The sequence below is a fragment of the Saimiri boliviensis genome, chromosome 15 (genome assembly GCF_048565385.1).
Source record: "Saimiri boliviensis isolate mSaiBol1 chromosome 15, mSaiBol1.pri, whole genome shotgun sequence".
In the NCBI taxonomy this organism is placed as follows: Eukaryota; Metazoa; Chordata; class Mammalia; order Primates; family Cebidae; genus Saimiri; species Saimiri boliviensis.
The window spans coordinates 33,925,611-33,944,575 of NC_133463.1; the positions used below are offsets into that span (position 1 = coordinate 33,925,611).

At 32.1% G+C, this 18,965-nt stretch overlaps 1 protein-coding gene across 8 annotated transcripts in view; it reads left to right on the plus strand.

Annotated features, from left to right (window-relative positions):
• The window catches only part of TRIQK (triple QxxK/R motif containing), a 78,847-nt gene that overhangs the window by 45,150 nt on the left and 14,732 nt on the right, over nucleotides 1–18,965 (plus strand). For 4 of the 8 annotated variants that reach the window (XM_074386870.1, XM_003938769.4, XM_003938768.2 and 1 more), the window contains one exon: nucleotides 6,025–6,106. In XM_074386870.1, coding sequence (XP_074242971.1) covers nucleotides 6,046–6,106 — 61 coding nt within the window. In that variant the 5' untranslated portion in view covers nucleotides 6,025–6,045. Of the gene's footprint in view, nucleotides 1–1,419; nucleotides 1,534–6,024; nucleotides 6,107–18,965 lie in introns of all 8 variants that reach the window. The other 4 variants (XM_010349412.2, XM_074386871.1, XM_074386868.1 and 1 more) reach the window with 3 other exon arrangements.

Genomic DNA, 18,965 nt, shown 5'->3' on the forward strand with positions numbered 1-18,965 from the left:
AAAGTAAAATTCAGCTACTTGGGTGAAAATATATTTTTGATAGATCTCTTCCTTTTTTGTTTATTATAGGTAGTGAGTGACCTCTAAAGTGTTATCTGTGTTGGGATGTTGGTTTAAACGACCAGGAAGGAATTGGGAGAAGCATAATGAGTAAACACTTTGGCAGATAGCCTTAGTGATTTTCTTTAAAAAAAAAAAAAAAAATCAAGCATAGTCTGCAAAGGAAAAGAAGAAAACTAAATTGAAAAGGGGATAATATCTTGAGTGTTTATTCATTTAATTCAACTTGTTTTGTAAAACAGAGTGGCATCTTCCCTAGCTGCACACAATTAAGATTAAAATAACTTGATTCCTATTTACAATTAATAAATGCAAAATACTATGCAAATAGGATAGCTATATGAATAAATTACAATATATCTATTGACAATTTTTATAGTGCTTGTCTTGACAGAATTATTTTTAATGTTTTAAATTATAAGAAGACTATAAAATTAGTTGCTGTCTTAGTTTTATTTCTAGAATTTTAAAATGTTATCTTAATTTAGTAACTACATATTTTATTAGAAACAAAAATTTAACTTATTTGACTTTGTCTGAATTTGAACATACCTAGATATTGCAATAATACTATAAAGATTGTTATAATTAGAAAAATAGGTTTTTAGCTGACCTTAAAATTTTATTACATATGAATAAAAATTGTTAAGTTGTAGATGCTTTTTACTGCATTGGGTGGGATCATTGTTAACTGTCTGTGTGAAAACATATATAGATAAACAATACAATTTTGTCTGAACAAATTTCAAATGCATTTAGTGTTTTAGAATCTTAATAAAGCTCTTTAGAAAAATTACACTTTGATAATTACATCAGTTTATATGGAAACATCTATAATTATTTGTTTTAGTTTCAGTGATGACAACTATTGTAATAAATAGATGAAAAAAATACAGTACTGCAAATGCTGCAAACTTATTTCTTGTTATCACAGCAATATGAAAGAGAAAAACAATTTGGTTTGATAGCTCTCCTCCATGCAGTCATTCATGATCCAGGCTGTTATCATCTTCAGCACATCATGTTCAGAGTTACCCTAGAGGTCATCTCCATTTCATCTGGATAAATGAGTATACAAGGAAAGTTTTTTTAGGTCAGTACTAGAAGTAGCAAACAGTAATATACTCACATTCTGTTGGCTGAAAATAAGTGATGCACCCACAACTAGCATCAAAGGAGGCTGAGAAATATGGTCAAGTGTACCCAGAGGGGCAGGAGGGGGAAGGAGAACATGTATTTTAGTGAGTAGCCAATAGTTTTTATGATAATTTATCTTTCAAGCCTGAAAATAGCTATGCACATTATTTTTTTCTGTCTTCCCAATAGAGAGAACCTAAACTTTCCATTTATTGCATCTAGCTCCAAGCCAAGAATCTCAAGCTAACACAGAGTCCTCTGTCTCAATTTGACTATGACATTCTTGACTGGGTGCAGTGGCTCACGCCTGTAATCCTAGCACTTTGGGAGGCTGAGGTGAGTGTATCACCTGAGGTCAGGAGCTCAAGACTATGACATTCTTCTACTCTTCTTCAGCATCACAAAACCCTAAGAAATAATGATTAAGCAGTGGATAACTGCTTTGTACCTGCAATAATCATTGCCATCTGTAAAGGGAAGAATGGGACACCCAGAGGAGTCATTGGTCCATTGTGATAATGAAACCTGCTGCCCATGAGACCACTGAGAAGATCCACTGTACTGAAGTAGAAGTTTCAGTTTACGGTCTTTTTGTCCATTTGTCATGGCTCTCCCCTCTGGATGGTTCTTCCTTTCTAGTCATTTGTGAAGTAGATGTTTCAGACTATAGAGTTTGTCTTCCTTGAAGTCTGCTGTATGCTGATTTAAATGTATAGGCCCAAAAGTTGGCTTTCATTCAAAGACTTTTTTAGATTATGTTTCTGGTTTCTTCACAAATGCAGTTCCCTCACATTTTAGTAACATATTTACCATTTCTACTCAGTTGCATGTGCCAATAAATACAGAGCAGCTTCTTTTCTAGATCTAATTCTCATGTCCACTTTTTTTTCTGTGCTTCAGAACTCCTAGGCTTCGCTTTTTCTACCCAATAGTGTCTACTTTGAAGTAATCTGAAATAATAGGCTGAGGTGAGACAGGAAAACCCCTAATCTGCACTCTCTCTCTCTCTCTTTTTTAGCTGCTAAGTTTTAATGAGTCTTTGTTCTTCAAAACCTGTTTCTGGTTTTTTTTTTTCCCTGTTGTTTGGTTCTTAGAAGAAATTTGATTTTGCCAGCATTTTTAGTCCCAAATTACTAGACTTTCCTTTCCTTATATTTTTGCTTGTGACATGACCAGTTCTTGTCTGACCTCATCTTCATCTTTCAGCACCTTACTAGAAGGAATGAGGAACAACTTCCAGGTACCAGTTTGGAGAATACTTATGACTGTAACATTCATATTCTATAAATAATGACACATTTGAATTGAGGCTACAAAATATAGTCTGTGCTAGGAAGAAAAGGAGAACATGAATGTGGTGATCAGGTTGTACTCTCAGCTGCAATAAATTCAATAAAAACCATAAAACTTATAGAGCAGAAATAAATTTTAATTGTGACAAAAAGTACAAAAAAATCAACAAAACAAAAAGTTGATTTTTTAAAAAGATAAGTAGAACTAACAAACCTTTGCTTTCCCGAGGAATAATAGGAGAAAACTCAAATAAAATGGGAAATAAAAAAGAAACATTACAACTGATACCACAGAAATGCAAAGATTGTTAGAGACTGCTATGAACAACTATATACCCACAAATTGCAAAATCTGGAAGAAAAGAATACATTCCTGGGCATATAAAACCTACTAAGATTAAACAGGACAAGACAGAATAGTTGAACAGACCAATAATGAATAATGAGTTTGAAGTAATAATAAAAAAATCGGCCGGGCGCGGTGGCTCAAGCTTGTAATCCCAGCACTTTGGGAGGCCGAGGTGGGTGGATCACGAGGTCGAGAGATCGAGACCATCCTGGTGAACAGGTGAAACCCCGTCTCTACTAAAAATACAAAAAATTAGCTGGGCATGGTGGCACGTGCCTGTAATCCCAGCTACTCAGGAGGCTGAGGCAGGAGAATTGCCTGATCCCAGGAGGCGGAGGTTGCGGTGAGCCGAGATCGCGCCATTGCACTCCAGCCTGGGTAACAAGAGTGAAACTCCGTCTCAAAAAAAAAAAAAAAAAAAAAAAAAAAGTCTTCCATCAGAGAAAAGCCCAGGACCTGATAGATTTACTAATGACTTCTACCAAGCAGTTAAAGAACTAATGCTTTTTCTACTCCAACTCTTCCACAATATTGAAGAGGAGGGAATACTGCCAAACTAATTTTACAAGGCTGGCATTACTCTGATATGAAAACCAGAGAAGAACACAATTAAAAAAAAAAAAAAAAAAAAAAGGAAAACTACAAACTACAAAGTAATATTCCCGATGAACACAGATGTAAAAATCGCAGCCAAATACTACAAACCAAATTCAGCAACACATTAAAAAGATAATGCATCATGATCAAGTGGTATCACCCCAGTGATGCGGGGATACAGAAATCAATAAAAATGATGCATCACAACAACAGAATCAAGAACAAACACCATATGATCAATTTAATTGATGTTGAAAAAGCATTCAATAAAATTTAACATTCCTTCATGATAAAATTCATATTGTTAAAAGTTCTCTACTACCCATAGTGATCTACAGATTTAATGCAATCTCTATCAAAATACCAATGACATTCTCCACAAAAATAGAAAGAACAATCCTAAAATTTATATGGAACCCCATAAGATCCCCAATAGCTAATTCAGCTCTGAGCAAAAAGAACAAAGCCAGAGCATCACACTATCTGATTTCAAGTTATACTACAAAGTTATAGTAATGAAAACAATTGGGTACTGGCATAAAAACAGACTCATACACCAATGGAACAGAACTGAGAAACCTTAGAGTTTACTCATTTTTTATAAAAGTGCCAGGAACTTACAATGGGGAAAGGACTGTGTCCTTAATTAATGGTTCTGGGAAAACTGGATATCTATATGCAGAATAATGCAAATAGATTCCCTATCTTTCATCATATACAAAAATCAACTCAAAATGGATTAAAGACTTAAATGTAAGACATAAAACTATGAAACTACTAGATAAAACATTGGGAAGACACTACAGGACATTGGTGTTTAAAAAATTTGGAAGGGTAAGCTCTCGAAAGCCCAGGCAACAAAATAAAAAATAGACACATAGTGTTACATCAAGCTAGAGAGCTTCTTCACAGCAAAGAAAACAATCAACAAAGTGAAGAGACAAGTTACAAAACAGGAGAAAGTATTTGCAAAGTATTCATCCAACAATAGATTAATACTCAGAATATATAAGGAGCTCAAACAACTCAATAACAAAACACAATTCAATGAAAAATGGGCAAAAGAACTAAAAAGACATTTCTCAAAAGAAGATACAAATGGCCAACAGGTATATGAAAAACATACTCAACATCACTAATCATTAGGGAAATTCAAACTGAAAGCAGAGTGAGATATCATCTCATCCTAGTTACTATGGCTACTATCAGAAAGACAAAAAATACCAAGTGCTGGTGGGGATGTGGAGAAAGGGGAATGCTCATACACTGTGGATGAAAATGTAAATTGGGACAGCCATTATGGAAAACAATATGGAGATTCCTGAAAAAACTAAAAATAGAACTACCTTATGATTCAACTATCCTGCTCCTGGGCATATATCCTAAAGAAAGGAAATTAGTATATGGAAGACATATCTGAACTCTCACATTTGTTGCAGCATTAGTCAAAATAACCAAGATATGGAATCAAGCTAAGAATCCATTAATAGATGAATGGATAGCAAAAATGCAGTCTCCATGCACAATGGAGTATTATTCAGCCATAAAAATGAAATGCTTCCATTTTCAGCAACATGGATGGAACTAAGGTCGTTATCTTAAGTGAAATAAGCCAGGCACAGAAAGACATATATTATCTGTTCTCACTCATTTGTGAGAACTGAAAAAGTGGATCTAATGGAGAAAGAGAGTAGAATAGTGGCTACCAGAGTCAGGGACAGGAATTGGGTAGAAGGGTAGAGAAGCTGGTTAAGGGATACAACAATGAAGTTAGATAGAAGAAATAGTTTCTAGTATTTGGTAGTACAGTAGGAAAATTATGATTAACAGTAATTTATTATATATTCTAAATACCTAGAAGAGAAGATTTGTTACACTCCCAGCACAAAGAACATGTAAATGTTTGAGGTGATGGATATACTAATTATTCTGATTTGGTCATTACTCATTGTATACAGGTATCAAAATATTCCATACATTCCCCCAAAGTATGTACAACTATTGTATATCAATAAAAATATGTTGAAGATTAAATCAAACAGTGCATATGATATAATAAGCATGAAAATATTGATAAATGGTAGTAGTTTTTGCTATTTACATTAACAGGGGCAGAACTAGAACTGAAATTCATCTGCTTTCATTGCATAAGTCATGCTTTTTAAAATAAAATACAAAATACTTGAGATTAAACTTTACCCTTACATTTTATGTAATACAGTAAATATATATATCCAAAATATATATACTTGTAAATAAACATGTTGCCAAAAGCATGCCAAAAGCCCCAACTTATTTTCATATTTACAGATAATATTCTCTAACAGTGTGGTTTAATTGAGCACTCATAGTACTTGATAAGATAAATGTTACCAAAAACAAATGATTGAGAAATTTAATTACCAGCAATTATATCATTGATAATTTATTTGAAAAAATTTATTTGTTTTTTATGAATATTTAATAGAAATAAGTCAAAGGTACTTGTACCCATTGCTTTAAAAATAAATTTTATACAATTAACTATTTCCAAATTTTATAGATATTGCTGTTTTAAAAAGAATTTCATTATAATTGTTTTCTTTTCAGCAGGCATTTTGGAGATCAAAGATGGGTAAAAAAGATGCTTCTACTATAAAACTTCCTGTTGATCAATACAGAAAACAAATTGGTAAGCATGAATTATCTTTGATACACTCCTATGAATTAAGATAAAAACACAATTATGCATATAAATTTTCCTTAATACATATGTTACACAGAAATATATGAGTGAAGAAGGACTTTATAGAGTTTTATGGAAGCAAAAGTAAATGTAGTCCTGCTTGCCATTAAGATATGAACTTCATGTACTTACGATTTTTCAGTGTTCTCATAATTTTAATTAATAAAACAAAAAACAAATATTGTTATTATTAAGGATGAGTGCTTTTATACAGTCAGCATTTTTAACTTTTATAATACATTAAATCATTCCTTTGTATTAACATATTATATATTACAATTTAACATATTATAACTGTTCATTCTGTGACTTAATAATTTGATAACTTCAAAATTCTCCTGTAAAATATGCTAAATAAAGTAGAACAAATGTACTTTTAAGTGGATAGCTAAGCTCAGAAAAAAAAAAAGAGAGAATTTTCCAGAGGTCATACGTGAAAGAAGGATTAAGGAAGACTGCATACAAGGATTTCTAGTTGGAATTGAAACTTCCAAATATACTTGGACCCTCAAAGAGATATTACCCTAGTAGAATGGTGGACTAGAAAATCTCACTCAGCACAGGAAGATAACAGGAAGCTTACCTGTTTTAAATTAGGCTCTAGGTAGAGGGTTTTCTTTTCAAGGATACATGGAATATTTCTAAAAAATTACCTACCTACATACTAGTGACAAAGGAAGTACCTCAAGTTTTAAAGAATCAATATCCTATAACTTCATTTTTTAATCAAATATAGTAAATTAGAAATTAGTTAGAAGCAAAAAGGTAAATTTCCCTTCTTCACCCTACCCTCTCCTTTAGTGTACTTTTTCCCATCTCTATCATTACTTTGGAAATACAAAATAAATTAATAAAAATAACTCTTCTAGGCAACTAAAGGATAAACAAAGAAGTTACAGTAGAAGTCAGAATATAAATAGAAACACTTGATACCAAAATAAAGTATATGTTTATTTCATAAATAAGATACAAAAAGTACACTTTACAAAGAAAGATATATTTCCGCAAAACAAAAGACATGCAAACAAAATGAAAAATATTTGGAATACAGATAGCCAATTAAGAATTTTTATAGTACATATTTAAGGTGTACAACATGACATTTTGTTATACACACACATACATACACATACACACACACAGTAGATGATTACTACAGTCAAGCCAATTAAAATATACAGTACATCATTTCACTTAGTACCTTTTCTGTATGTGGTTAAGAGTTCTAAAATCAACTCTCAGCAAATACCCAGTGTAAAAATACAATATTATTAACGATAGTCCTCATGTGGTATATTAGATCCATAGTTTATTTATCCTACATAATTGCAATTTTATACTCTTGACCTACACCTCTGCATTTTCCCTTCCTTTCAACTCTGGTCACCACCATTCCACTTTCTTTTTCTAGGTATTTGACATCTGTTTTTTAAGATTGAAAATATAAGAGAGATCATGCAGTATTTTTCTTTCTTTGTCTGGCTTACTTCACGTAGCATAATGTCCTCCAATTTCATCTACATTTTCCCAAATGGCAGCGCCCTCTTTTTAAAGGCTGAAATATATATATATATGTGTGTGTGTGTGTGTGTGTGTGTGTGTGTGTGTGTGTGTGTGTGTGTGTATAAAATTTCTTGAGCCTGTCATTTGTCAGTAGACACTTAGGTTGTTTCCATATCTTGGCTATTGTGAATAATGCTGCAGTGAACATGGTATCTCTAAAATGTGATTTTATTTTCTTTGGGTATATACCTAGGAGAGGGATTGCTGGGTCATATAGTAGTTATATTTTTATTTTTATTTTTTTGAGGAACCTCCATACTTTTTTTTTCCATTTCTACTAACAATATACAAGGATTTCCTCTTTTCCATATCCTCGCTAACATTTGTTATCTTTTGTTTTTTTGAACATAGTCATCCTAACAGGTGTGAGACATTATCTCATTGTGGTTGGATTTGCACTTCTCTGATAAGTAGGGAGGTTAAGGACCTTTCCATGTACCTGTTTTTCATTTTCTTCCTTTTCTTTGGAAAAATGTCTGTTCAGATCTTTTGACCATATTCTAGTCAGGTATGTTTAATCAGGTTGTCTTTTTTACTATTGTAAAATAGAAGTTCCTTATATAAATACATGGCCTCGAGTACATATTTTTTATAGTACATATTTAAGGTGCACAACATGTTGTTTGGTTATACGCACATATACATACACATACACACAATGATTACTACAGTCAAACCACTTAAAATATGCATTATCTCACATAGTACCTTTTCTGTGTGTGGTAAGATATACACGGAAAAATATAAAAAATGGTAGGTGATTACTACACACACGGAGTAGGTAATTACTACAGTTTTGGGTTTAAATTCTATTTTGTCAGATGTAAGTATAGCTACTCTTGCTCTTTTTGGGTTACCATTTGCCTGGAAGATCTTTTTCCATCTCTTTGCTTTTGGTCTGTGTGTGTCATTAAATCTAAAGCTAGTCTTTTATAGAGAACATGTAACTGAACCTTTTTTTATACATTGAGGCACTCTATATCTTTTGATGGTTGAGTTTAATGTATTTATGTTTAGAGTAACTTTTGATAGTAAGGGCTTTTTATTGTCATTTTTGTGAATTGTTTTCTGTCTGTTTTGAACTTTTTTTGTCCTTTTCTTCCTCTCTTGGTATCTTCCTTTGCAATTTGATAATTTTTGTGGCGATATACTTTGATTCTTTCTGTTTATCTTTTCTGTATCTGTTATTAGTTTTTTTTTCTTTGTAGTTACCGTGAGACTTCCATAAAACATCAGTCTAGTATAAAGTGATAATAGCTTAACTCTAATCACACACAAAAGCTCCACTCTTACTTCTTTGCAAATTGATTTTTAACCTTGTTTTTTACACAGACAATGTTTTCTGTATGACGTCATTTTGATACTAATGTTTCCTCTCTGAATTAGTATGCAGTCAATTTTGTTAACATTCCCTGTGCTTGAAAGGAATAGGTATTCTCTATTAGGATGCAGTACTACTTATGTTAATTACGGTTTTCAAATCGATTTTGTACTTTTTATATAGCTGTCATTTTTGAAAAATGAGAATTAAAATACCCTAAGACTATAGTTTTCAATTCTTGTAATTCTATCCAGTTTCGCTTTGTATATTTGAAGCTAAGTTTTTGTTGCTGAGCATTTGTAAATTGGTCAATATTTATGATGAGTTTCCTTTTCTATTATATAATGGCCATTTTATTCATAAAGTATTTATGAAGCTTCTGTTTAGAGTTCTTTTTGTTTTATGTTAATATTGGTAAAATATCTTTATTTTGTTAAGTATTCTGATATTTTTCTTATCCCTTTATTTTCATCTATAAATAAATGATATAATTGATTTCTTAATACAGCTTGAGAATCTTTGTTTTTAAGCAAGTAAATTTAATTTTATATAATTTACTATGAATAAAAAATCTGGATATATTTTGATATTTTTATTTATATTTTTCATTTGTAGTGATTTTCCTTGAGTAATCACCACTCTAAGCTTTTTTCTTGACACATTTTGACCATGTTTTCTTTTGCATTCTCCAAATTTTCAACATTTTCTATTCATTTTTTTCTTTTCTTACCTTTTTTGGGAAAGGGGGAGAAAATTCTCATATTTTTGTGGCATATTTGACTTAATAAAGTATATTAATATTCTTATTTAACCTAGACAATAAGGATTTTAAAACTTTTATATGTGATTAATTTTTCCTATCTTTCATGTATGATTTTTAAAAATTGTACGTACTATAATTTAAATATTATTGATGACAGAAGCTCCATCTAATTTTTTTGGCATCTCTAATGATGTTCACAAAAGGTACTTAATAAATATTTAAATAATCAATAAAGCAACTTTCCTAATTCTTAGGTGATTCTTAGTTTTGTGCTATTCTTTTTGTTTTTGTCTTTGATTTTACTTCTCTAGATCCCCAAGGGTATCCTGCACATAAACATTTCTTAAATGTTTGTAGATTTTTTTTTGGTGCTAATCTTGCAAATTCAAGATTGACATTATTTATAATATCTTCTATTTAACTATAATCCCCCTCCATGTATAACTTGTTGGTTGGTTCAGATTTTTCATATGAATTTTCTTGGAAATTAATATATATTTTTTGAGTGACTTGATTGATATTTAGCAGCTTTAAACTTAGTGCTTGTTTCTTAGTACTTAATATGGTATTAAATGATGGTGTATTTTCTGTAATGGTAATGCATGACAAGCTGTTCTGTCCAAGCATTGAAAAAGTATCATTGGTTTGAATTGCTTCTATAAAATAATTAAAATGAAAATATTGCACAAGATTTTAATTTTTAATGATGAATTTACTAAGCCTACTGTCTATAGTCTGGATATTTCTAAATAGTTTTGAGAAAAGTTTTACTTTTTGCATAGTTTACTTTTGTAGATAACACTTACTTTTTTTCTTTAGGGAAATTATGGTATCATTTGCACGATTTATTTAATATAAAGATACCGTATGCTGATGGTAATCTACTGGCTTTGTAGTTATTTTCATTTTATCAATTTGATTGATTAATGTTTTACTTAGTTATTTTCCTGTGAGCATTTGTAATTTTATTCATCTTGAAGGTATTAAAATGCAGGCCATTTGTTTACTGACATAGTTACTAGAGTTTTTTAACAAAATTCCATATAAAAGACTATTGACCCCTAGTTTTGTAATGAGTCTTCTTCAGATATTTGTAGTTCCCAATATAGTAACTGAAAATAGTGTTCATATGGCAGTTGCAAATTTACTTTATATGACAAATTGTATTACTTTTATATGTAATTCAGGTAATGCAAGAAAAGAAAGATTCCAAGAAATGTTTTGCTTTTTGATGAAGGGAAGAGAGATTTGAAGCAGTTGATGAGATTTATTCTAAAAATGTTGAAGGAAATATAAAAGTCTTTATTGTTGATTACCAAATATTATTTGCCAGTATTTTTGGCATGCTGTAAATAACTCATCTTCCAATAATTCATTTGAGTAATTAAATTTAGATTGCAAATTTTTCTTTTCAAATATTTTGACTCTTATCTTTCTGCTTTACTATTGTATCTTAATTGGTGTGGTCTATATAAAAGGACAATAAATTATATATCTTTGTTATAGAGATCAGACAGTGAATAGAATTTGGTATTCATCCCAGACAGAACTATGATTGAATGTATTTGCAAGATTAAAGCACTGAATTTACTTTTTTCTAATTAAAGGCAATTAAAGATTTCTAGACACAAATAAAAGACAATGAATTGAGGAATAAGTGCAGGAGCAAGTCCATTTGCAGGTGAAAAGATGTGCCTTTGAAGCAGAACCAGCTGTATTTTCATTGAAAGAATAACAGTTTAGGAAGCTTTTCTGCATGTGCTTGCTTGATAGCATAATGTACTCATAAGCAGCTTATGCAGTATTCAGAAAATAACAGTGCATTAATTTTTAAAGCAGCAAAGGCAGAGGAAGAGCAGTACTGCCACATGATGATAATGACTGTGGCTACTGTAAAGTTGGCTGTTGAGAAAGAAACAGTGAGCTTCTAGAAAATGAACATTCATAAAACAATAACCAGATATTCACATGATAATGAGCTTGAGCAGCAATATCAACAAAGGGCAAAGATGTAGTCTTGTTTCTAGGCAAGGGTAAGGAATTGAACAGCAAAGAGTCAAAAGCAGTAAAGTAGTCTATTTTTTAAATTAAACTAAGGAAACTCCCATGAAAAACCATGTCATAGTTAAAATGATCACTTTAAATATGAAATAATTCCTGGCATAAAGAAAATTTTAGAACATATAAATGACTGTATTTATTCCTAAAATAGTGTAATATGAGAAATTGTAAATGATAAGGTAATACAATAGTTATAATTTGTATTAAATATATGTCTCATACCTATCAACATTAATATATGTTTTAGTAGGTATCTTTGTATGTACTTAAATGTGTGTGTGTTTGTTTTATAGGGATAGCACTAATGCCAGAGTTAAACATGTTTTATTCATACTAATATATAAGCAAAGGGACTTTTAACACAGGTAATATCTACTAATTAGAAATTATAATTTAAAATGGCTTTTATTTTGTTTACAAAGCAGATATTACAGATTTTCTGTATAGTACATGCAAGCAAAAATTACTAATTTGTGTGCTACCATCTTTGCTACCAAAAACTCCAGACATAATTTGAAAATTCCTTTGCACTGATGTTTGCTTTTTAATAATAACTCTACTTTTAGTTAATACTCATAATCCCTGTTTAAGACTTGAAGCAGGAAATTCTGTTGGTTATGCACCATGAATTTTCAATAATATATTTTTAAACTATATTTAACAGGAAGATACAGAGACAAACTAGTTTGGTTTGTTAAAGTTGCTTGAATTAGGAGCTGTACATACATTATTAAGTGAATCTTTGTCTTCTATTAAGATTACCTTCAATTAAGATGACCTCTTTGTCTTCTGTTAAGATTACCTATGTGATTGGAAGAAACCAATCACAAAGGTAATCTTTTAGGGATTGAGAAAGATGTTTAAAATGATCCCAGGAAGAAGTATGCATTCTACTTTGGTCTTACTTTTATAAGATGTGAGCCATGTAAGGAAATAGTCATGATTCCAGAGAAAAACAAAAAACAGAAATGATGGTAGAAAGAGAAAGTCCTTCAGTGTCAAAATTCCAGTTTATGTCAATCCCTTCAAAAATTGTTCCTTTTCCCTTATATTTTGGAATCAATCGGTCAATCTCAATCTCTTTCTCTTCCATTTTCATGTTATTTCAAGATGAATTTCTGTAAAGGCAGAGGTTGCAGTGAGCTGAGAGTACGCCATTGCACTCCAGCCTGGAGAGCCTGGTGACAGAGCAAGACTCTGTCTCAAAAAAAAAAAAAAAAAAAAAAAAGAAAGAAAAAGAAAAAAGAAATAATTCTGAAAATGATCTAAGGATATCTCCAGCACCCTCCACAGCTACCCAAACATATATCCCAATCAAGCTTGAGCTGCTGTTCACTAAGTCCAGGATCTTAAGTGGCATCGAGTCTTCCTTTTATTCTATTGTGATCTGGACTAAAAGAAGAGGAAGAAATGTTTTTAAATTTTTGATAATAGTGATTTTATGGAGAAATTGATTGTGTAGGGAAAATGAGTGTTACATTCCAGGAGCAAGCAAAGAAATACATGTTCCGGCTGTCATTCTCAGTTCTCTAGTTGGTCATAGTAGTTGTAACTTATGACTTTCCATCTTCAGTATTCATTTTAGATATTCTTAGTTTGAATCTCAGTTCAAGAATCTTAGTTTGCTGAGTGTTCTTGCCTTTGAAAATTTAAAAATTGTATGAAATTTTATCATTGGTCAAAGTAGTACTTGAGTTGTCCCTGGAATTTTCTTACATCTTCCCACATTCCTTTTGACATGCACTATATATTACCAAACCATTTCATTTTTCTTAGGTTACCTCTGTTTCCAGGTAAACTGAACAAAATGTAATACTCGAACTTTGGCCACTGGGGCAATTTCTCTTTTTCACTGTCCTTTGGGTTTATCTCCAATGATAGCTATATTACCATAGCAGTCTATTTCTAGCTGGTGTGAGAATATGATAAAGATCTATCTACAAATGCTTTTTAATATTAAAATTGTGTACCTAATCTTACACTTTATTGAACTAGATAACCTCCAGTTCATGACTGGTAGCTCAGGCCAGATGATCCCTGAGTCTCATGACCAGATCATCAGTTCTCCATTCATTTGGTAGCAATCCAGGAGTTGTTTCTTAGTGATGTTACTCACTGAAGGAGGTATGGTACTGTTCAAATATCCTAGAGACTGACACTTTTCTTTTATTGGGAACTGCTGAAGGCTTGCTTCTATGTCTCAGTTAGCTAACAGATTCCATTGAATCTACCATGTCATAGACTCCAAGAGATAGAGTATCTGTCACAGCAGTCTACTGGAGAACCATTTATTGTCCCATGCTCTGCTCTACTCTAGAAACTTTTCAGGTTCCCTACATAGATAAAAATAAGTATTGCAGGTTTAGAAAGCAAGAACATGAACAACCGTGATTCATCATCCAAGTTAAAAGTTGAAAATACACCAGTAGCTAAGAGGCCTTTTATATACTCCATCGCAATTGCAGGGCCCTCCATCTTTCTGAGAGACAACCACAATATTAATTTTGTATTAATTCTCTTTATGTATTTGCCACTTAAATTTGTGCCAATAATCTATTGTTTAGTTTTGTCAGTTTATAAGGTGAACTTCATATAAATGAAATCTCGTTGTATATATTGTTATAAAATTTGCTTCTACTGAACATCTTGTTTTACGGTTTTATTCTTGCTTATGGCCATCAGTATAGTTCATTTATTTTCTGTGCTTTATTGCATTCCATTTTTTTCTATATAGTGTTTTTTCCTTCTATTCTCCTGGTTTTGGACAATTATAGATTATTCTCAGTTTTTTTTCTGTGAGCGCTATATGAACATACTAACGAAGGACAGATTGTCACATTGAAATATTATAAAATTACTTAAATATAGGCTGTATATAAGAAATTAACCTCATGAGCAAAATAGCTGAATGGAATCTTCTAGTGCTCATTCCCCCACAGAAACACCAAACTGAATATCCACACAAAAATCACCTTCATGAGGACCAAAAATCAGGTGAACCAGAACCTGGCTTTAACATCATATTAAGGAAAGAGGCACTGAAGTAGGGGTTTGAAAGACAATCTTGAGCCATCTACACCACCCCTTTCCCATACTTCAGAATTGGCCATGTTGTGTTCAGAGAGAATCTGTGTAGCTGGAGGAGGCAGAGTGCAGTGATTGCAGGGATTTGCATTGGAACTCAGTGCTGTCCTGTCACAGTATAGAAAGCCACACAGGGAAGAACTTAGCTGGTACCCAAAGAGGGAGCATTTAGACTAGTCCTAGCCAAAGGCAAGTCTTCTATACCGGTGGTACATACCTGAGTTTCAGCAAGCCCCATCACCATGGACTAAAAGGCTTTGGGATTCTAGATAAACTTGAAAGGCAGTCTAGGCCACAAAGACTGAAATTCCTTGGTGAGTCCTGGTTCTTTGCTGGGCTCAGAACCAGTGGACTTGGTGTGCATGTCATCAGAAATGAAAAAGGAGACATTACAAGTGATACTGCAGAAATTCAAAAAAAGGAGAGGCTACTCTGGGTTACTAAATGCCAATAAGTTAGTTAACCTAGAGGAAATGGATAAATTCCCAGACTCATACAACTCACTATATTGAACCATGAAGAAATCCAAAACCTGAATAGAACAATAACAAGTATTGAGATCAAAGCCAAAATAAGTCTTTCAACAAGAAAAAGCCCAGAACCCAATGGCTTCACTGCTGAATTCTATAAAACATTTGAAGAAGAAATAATATCAATCCTACTCAAACTTCCCAAAAAATAGAGGAGAAAGGAATACTTTCAAACTCATTTTACAAGGCCAATATTACTGTGATACCAAAAAACAGAAAAGGACACATTAAATCTACAAGCTAGTATCCCTGATGAACACTGATGCAAAAATCCTCCACCAAATTTTTGTAAACCAAAGTCCAACAACACATTAAAAAGATTATTCAACATGAGCAAGTGGAATTTATCCAAGGGATACAAGGACGATACAATATACACAAATTAATCAATGTGATATGCCGTATCCATAAAATGAAGGACACAACCTTTCGATTAATAGTGAAAAGCATTTGATAAAATTTGACAACTCTTCATGATTAAAAAAAACTCTCAAAAAAACCTGGGTATAGAAATAACATATCTCTATGTAATAAAAGTCATTTATGACAGACTCACAGTTAGTATCATACTGAGTGGGGAAAAACTGAAAGCCCTTTCTTTAAGATCTGGAAAAAAATGAGACTGCTCACTTTCTGTCTCTATTATTCAGCATAGTTCTAGAAGTCATAGCTAGAGCAGTCAGACAAAGAAATAAAGGACATCCAGATTGTAAAGGAAGAAGTCCAGTTATCCATGTTTGCAGATGATATGGTCTTACTATTTGGAAAAACAAAAAATTTGACCAGAAACTATTAGAACCATTAAGCAATTTCAGTATGGTTGCAGGAGTTGATTTTTGTACAAAATCAACATACAAAAATCAGCAAAGAGTCTGAAAAAACTTGAGAAAGTAATCCCATTTATAATAGCTGCTAATAAAACAAAATACCTAGGAATAAACTTAAGCAAAGAAGTTAAAGATTTCTATAATGAAAACTATAAAACAATGATAAAAAATTGAAGAGAACATATAAAAATATTGAAAAATATGTATTTATGTTCATGGATTGGAAAAATCAATATTGCTAAATTGCTCATGCTACCCAAAGCAAACTACAAATTAAATGCAATCTCTAATGAAATACCAATGAAACTCTTTACAGAAATAGAAAAAAAATCCTAACATTTATATTAAACCAAAAAAACCCTTAGAATTGCCGTAGCTATCCTGAGCAAAAAGAACAAAAGTGGAGGAGTCACATTAACTGACTTCAAATTATACTGCAGAACGATAGTAACCAAAATAGTATAGTACTCACATAAAATCAGACATATACACCAATGAAACAGAATAGAAAACCTAGAAACAAATTCTTATATCTACAATGAGCTCATTTTTGACAAAGGTGTTAAGACATACATTAATGAATGGACAATCTCTTCAAAAAATGGTGCTGGGGAAATGGGATATCCATATTCAGATGACTGCAGCTAGCACCCTATCTTCTACCATATACAAAAATCAAATCAAATGGATTAAAGACTTAAATCTTAAACCTCAAACTCTGAAACTACTAAAGAAAAATATTAGGGAACCTCTCCAGGAAATTGGGCTGGACAAAGATACCTTTAGTACAAACAGACAACCAAAGCAAACATGAAGAAGTGATATCACATCACATTAAAAAGCTTTTCCTTTGCACAGCAAAATAAACCATCAACAAATTGAAAGGGACAACCCACAGAATGGGAGAAAATATTTGCAAACTATCTAACAAAGGATTAATAACTGGAATACATAAAGAGCTCAAACAATACAATAGAAAAAATTTAATAATCTGAGTTTTGAATGGGCAAAAGATTTGAATAGGCATTTCTCAGAAGCATGCAAATAGCAAATAGGTATATGAAAAGGTGCTCAAAATTATTAATCATCAGAGAAATGCAAATCAAAAATACAATGAAATATCATCCCCAGTTAAAATGGCTTTTATCCAAAAGGTGCAAGAACAAATTGTTGGTGAGGATGTGAAGAGAAAACCCTTATATCCTGCTGATGGGAATGTAAATTAGTACAACCGCTATAGAAAATGGTTTGGAAGTTCTCTAAAAACCTAAAAATAGAGCTACCAGATGATCCAGTAATCCTACTGCTAGGTATATACCCAAAAGAAAGAAAATCAGGATATCTACACTCCTATGTTTACTGCAGCACTATTCACAAAAGCCAAGATTTGGAAGCAACCTAAGTGTCCATCAATAGATGAATGGATACAGAAAACATGGGATTTATACACAATGAAGTACTATTCACTCATGAAAAAAGGAATGAGATCCTGTCATTTATAACCACATGGGTGGAACTGGAGGTCATTCTGTCAAGTGAAATAAGCCAGATACAGAAAGACAAAGTTGGCATCTTCTCACTTATTTGTGGAGCTAAAAATATTTAAACAATTGAACTCATGGGAATAGAGAATAGAAAAGTGATAACCAGAGACTGGGAAAAGTAGTGGGGAGGGGGAGGAGGGACAGGGAATTGTTAATGGGTACAAAAATATTGTTTATTAGAATGAATAAGATCTGGTATTTGATAAAACTTACTGTACACTTAAAAACAATGAAAAAAGTATAATCGGATTGTAACACAAAGAAAGAATAAATTCTGGAGAGGATGGGTACTCCATTTACCCTATTGTGATTATTATGCATTGCATGCCTGCATCAAAATAGCTCATGAACTTCATCAATATATACACTATTATGTGCCTGTAAAAATTAAGTTAAAAAACAAAAAGCATTTGAAACAGTCAGCCTGCAATATCTGATAGATTACCAACACTGAGCTTTTAAGCAGCAACCTGTTTTACTCAGTCATTATATTCTAACTATTTTATGGTTATTATAAAAATTGTAAATAAATGAAAATCAATGTAAAAATTCAACAAATTAACTTTAAATGTGAAGATAGTAAAAGTAAAGTTATAGAGGAGAAGTACTTCTTGAATGAAAAGTAAGAACCTCTGAAAATCTGCTTTTATATAAAGCCAATGAGAACACTGGTAAAAACTATCAAAATCAATGTTTTCCAGAAACCTGAAATTTAACTAAAATCTTACAACCATCTAAGGAGTGTTTATTCAAGAAAAACAGGTGAATATCCGTAATATTTGCAATCTTTGTGATGTTTTAACTTGCCTTAATGCTATCTTCTGTTCTTCAGCCTTGCAACTACAGTAGTTAGGGAAGACGTTAGTATAGTAGCCACTGTAGAAGGCAAATGAATTTAGAGATATGCAAAACTCCCATCTTCAAGACTCGTCGCTACTTGACCAGTCTGGAAACTCACTGAAAAGCCCCTTTCTCAAAACTTGTTTTTATTTGACCTTACCTGGAGCTAAGTCTGCATGAAGAACCCTTTCTCTGTGGCATTTGACAAAAACAATGAACTACAACTGTTTAACATAGTAGCTGCCTGAAGCATCATTACTAGTTGGGGTTAA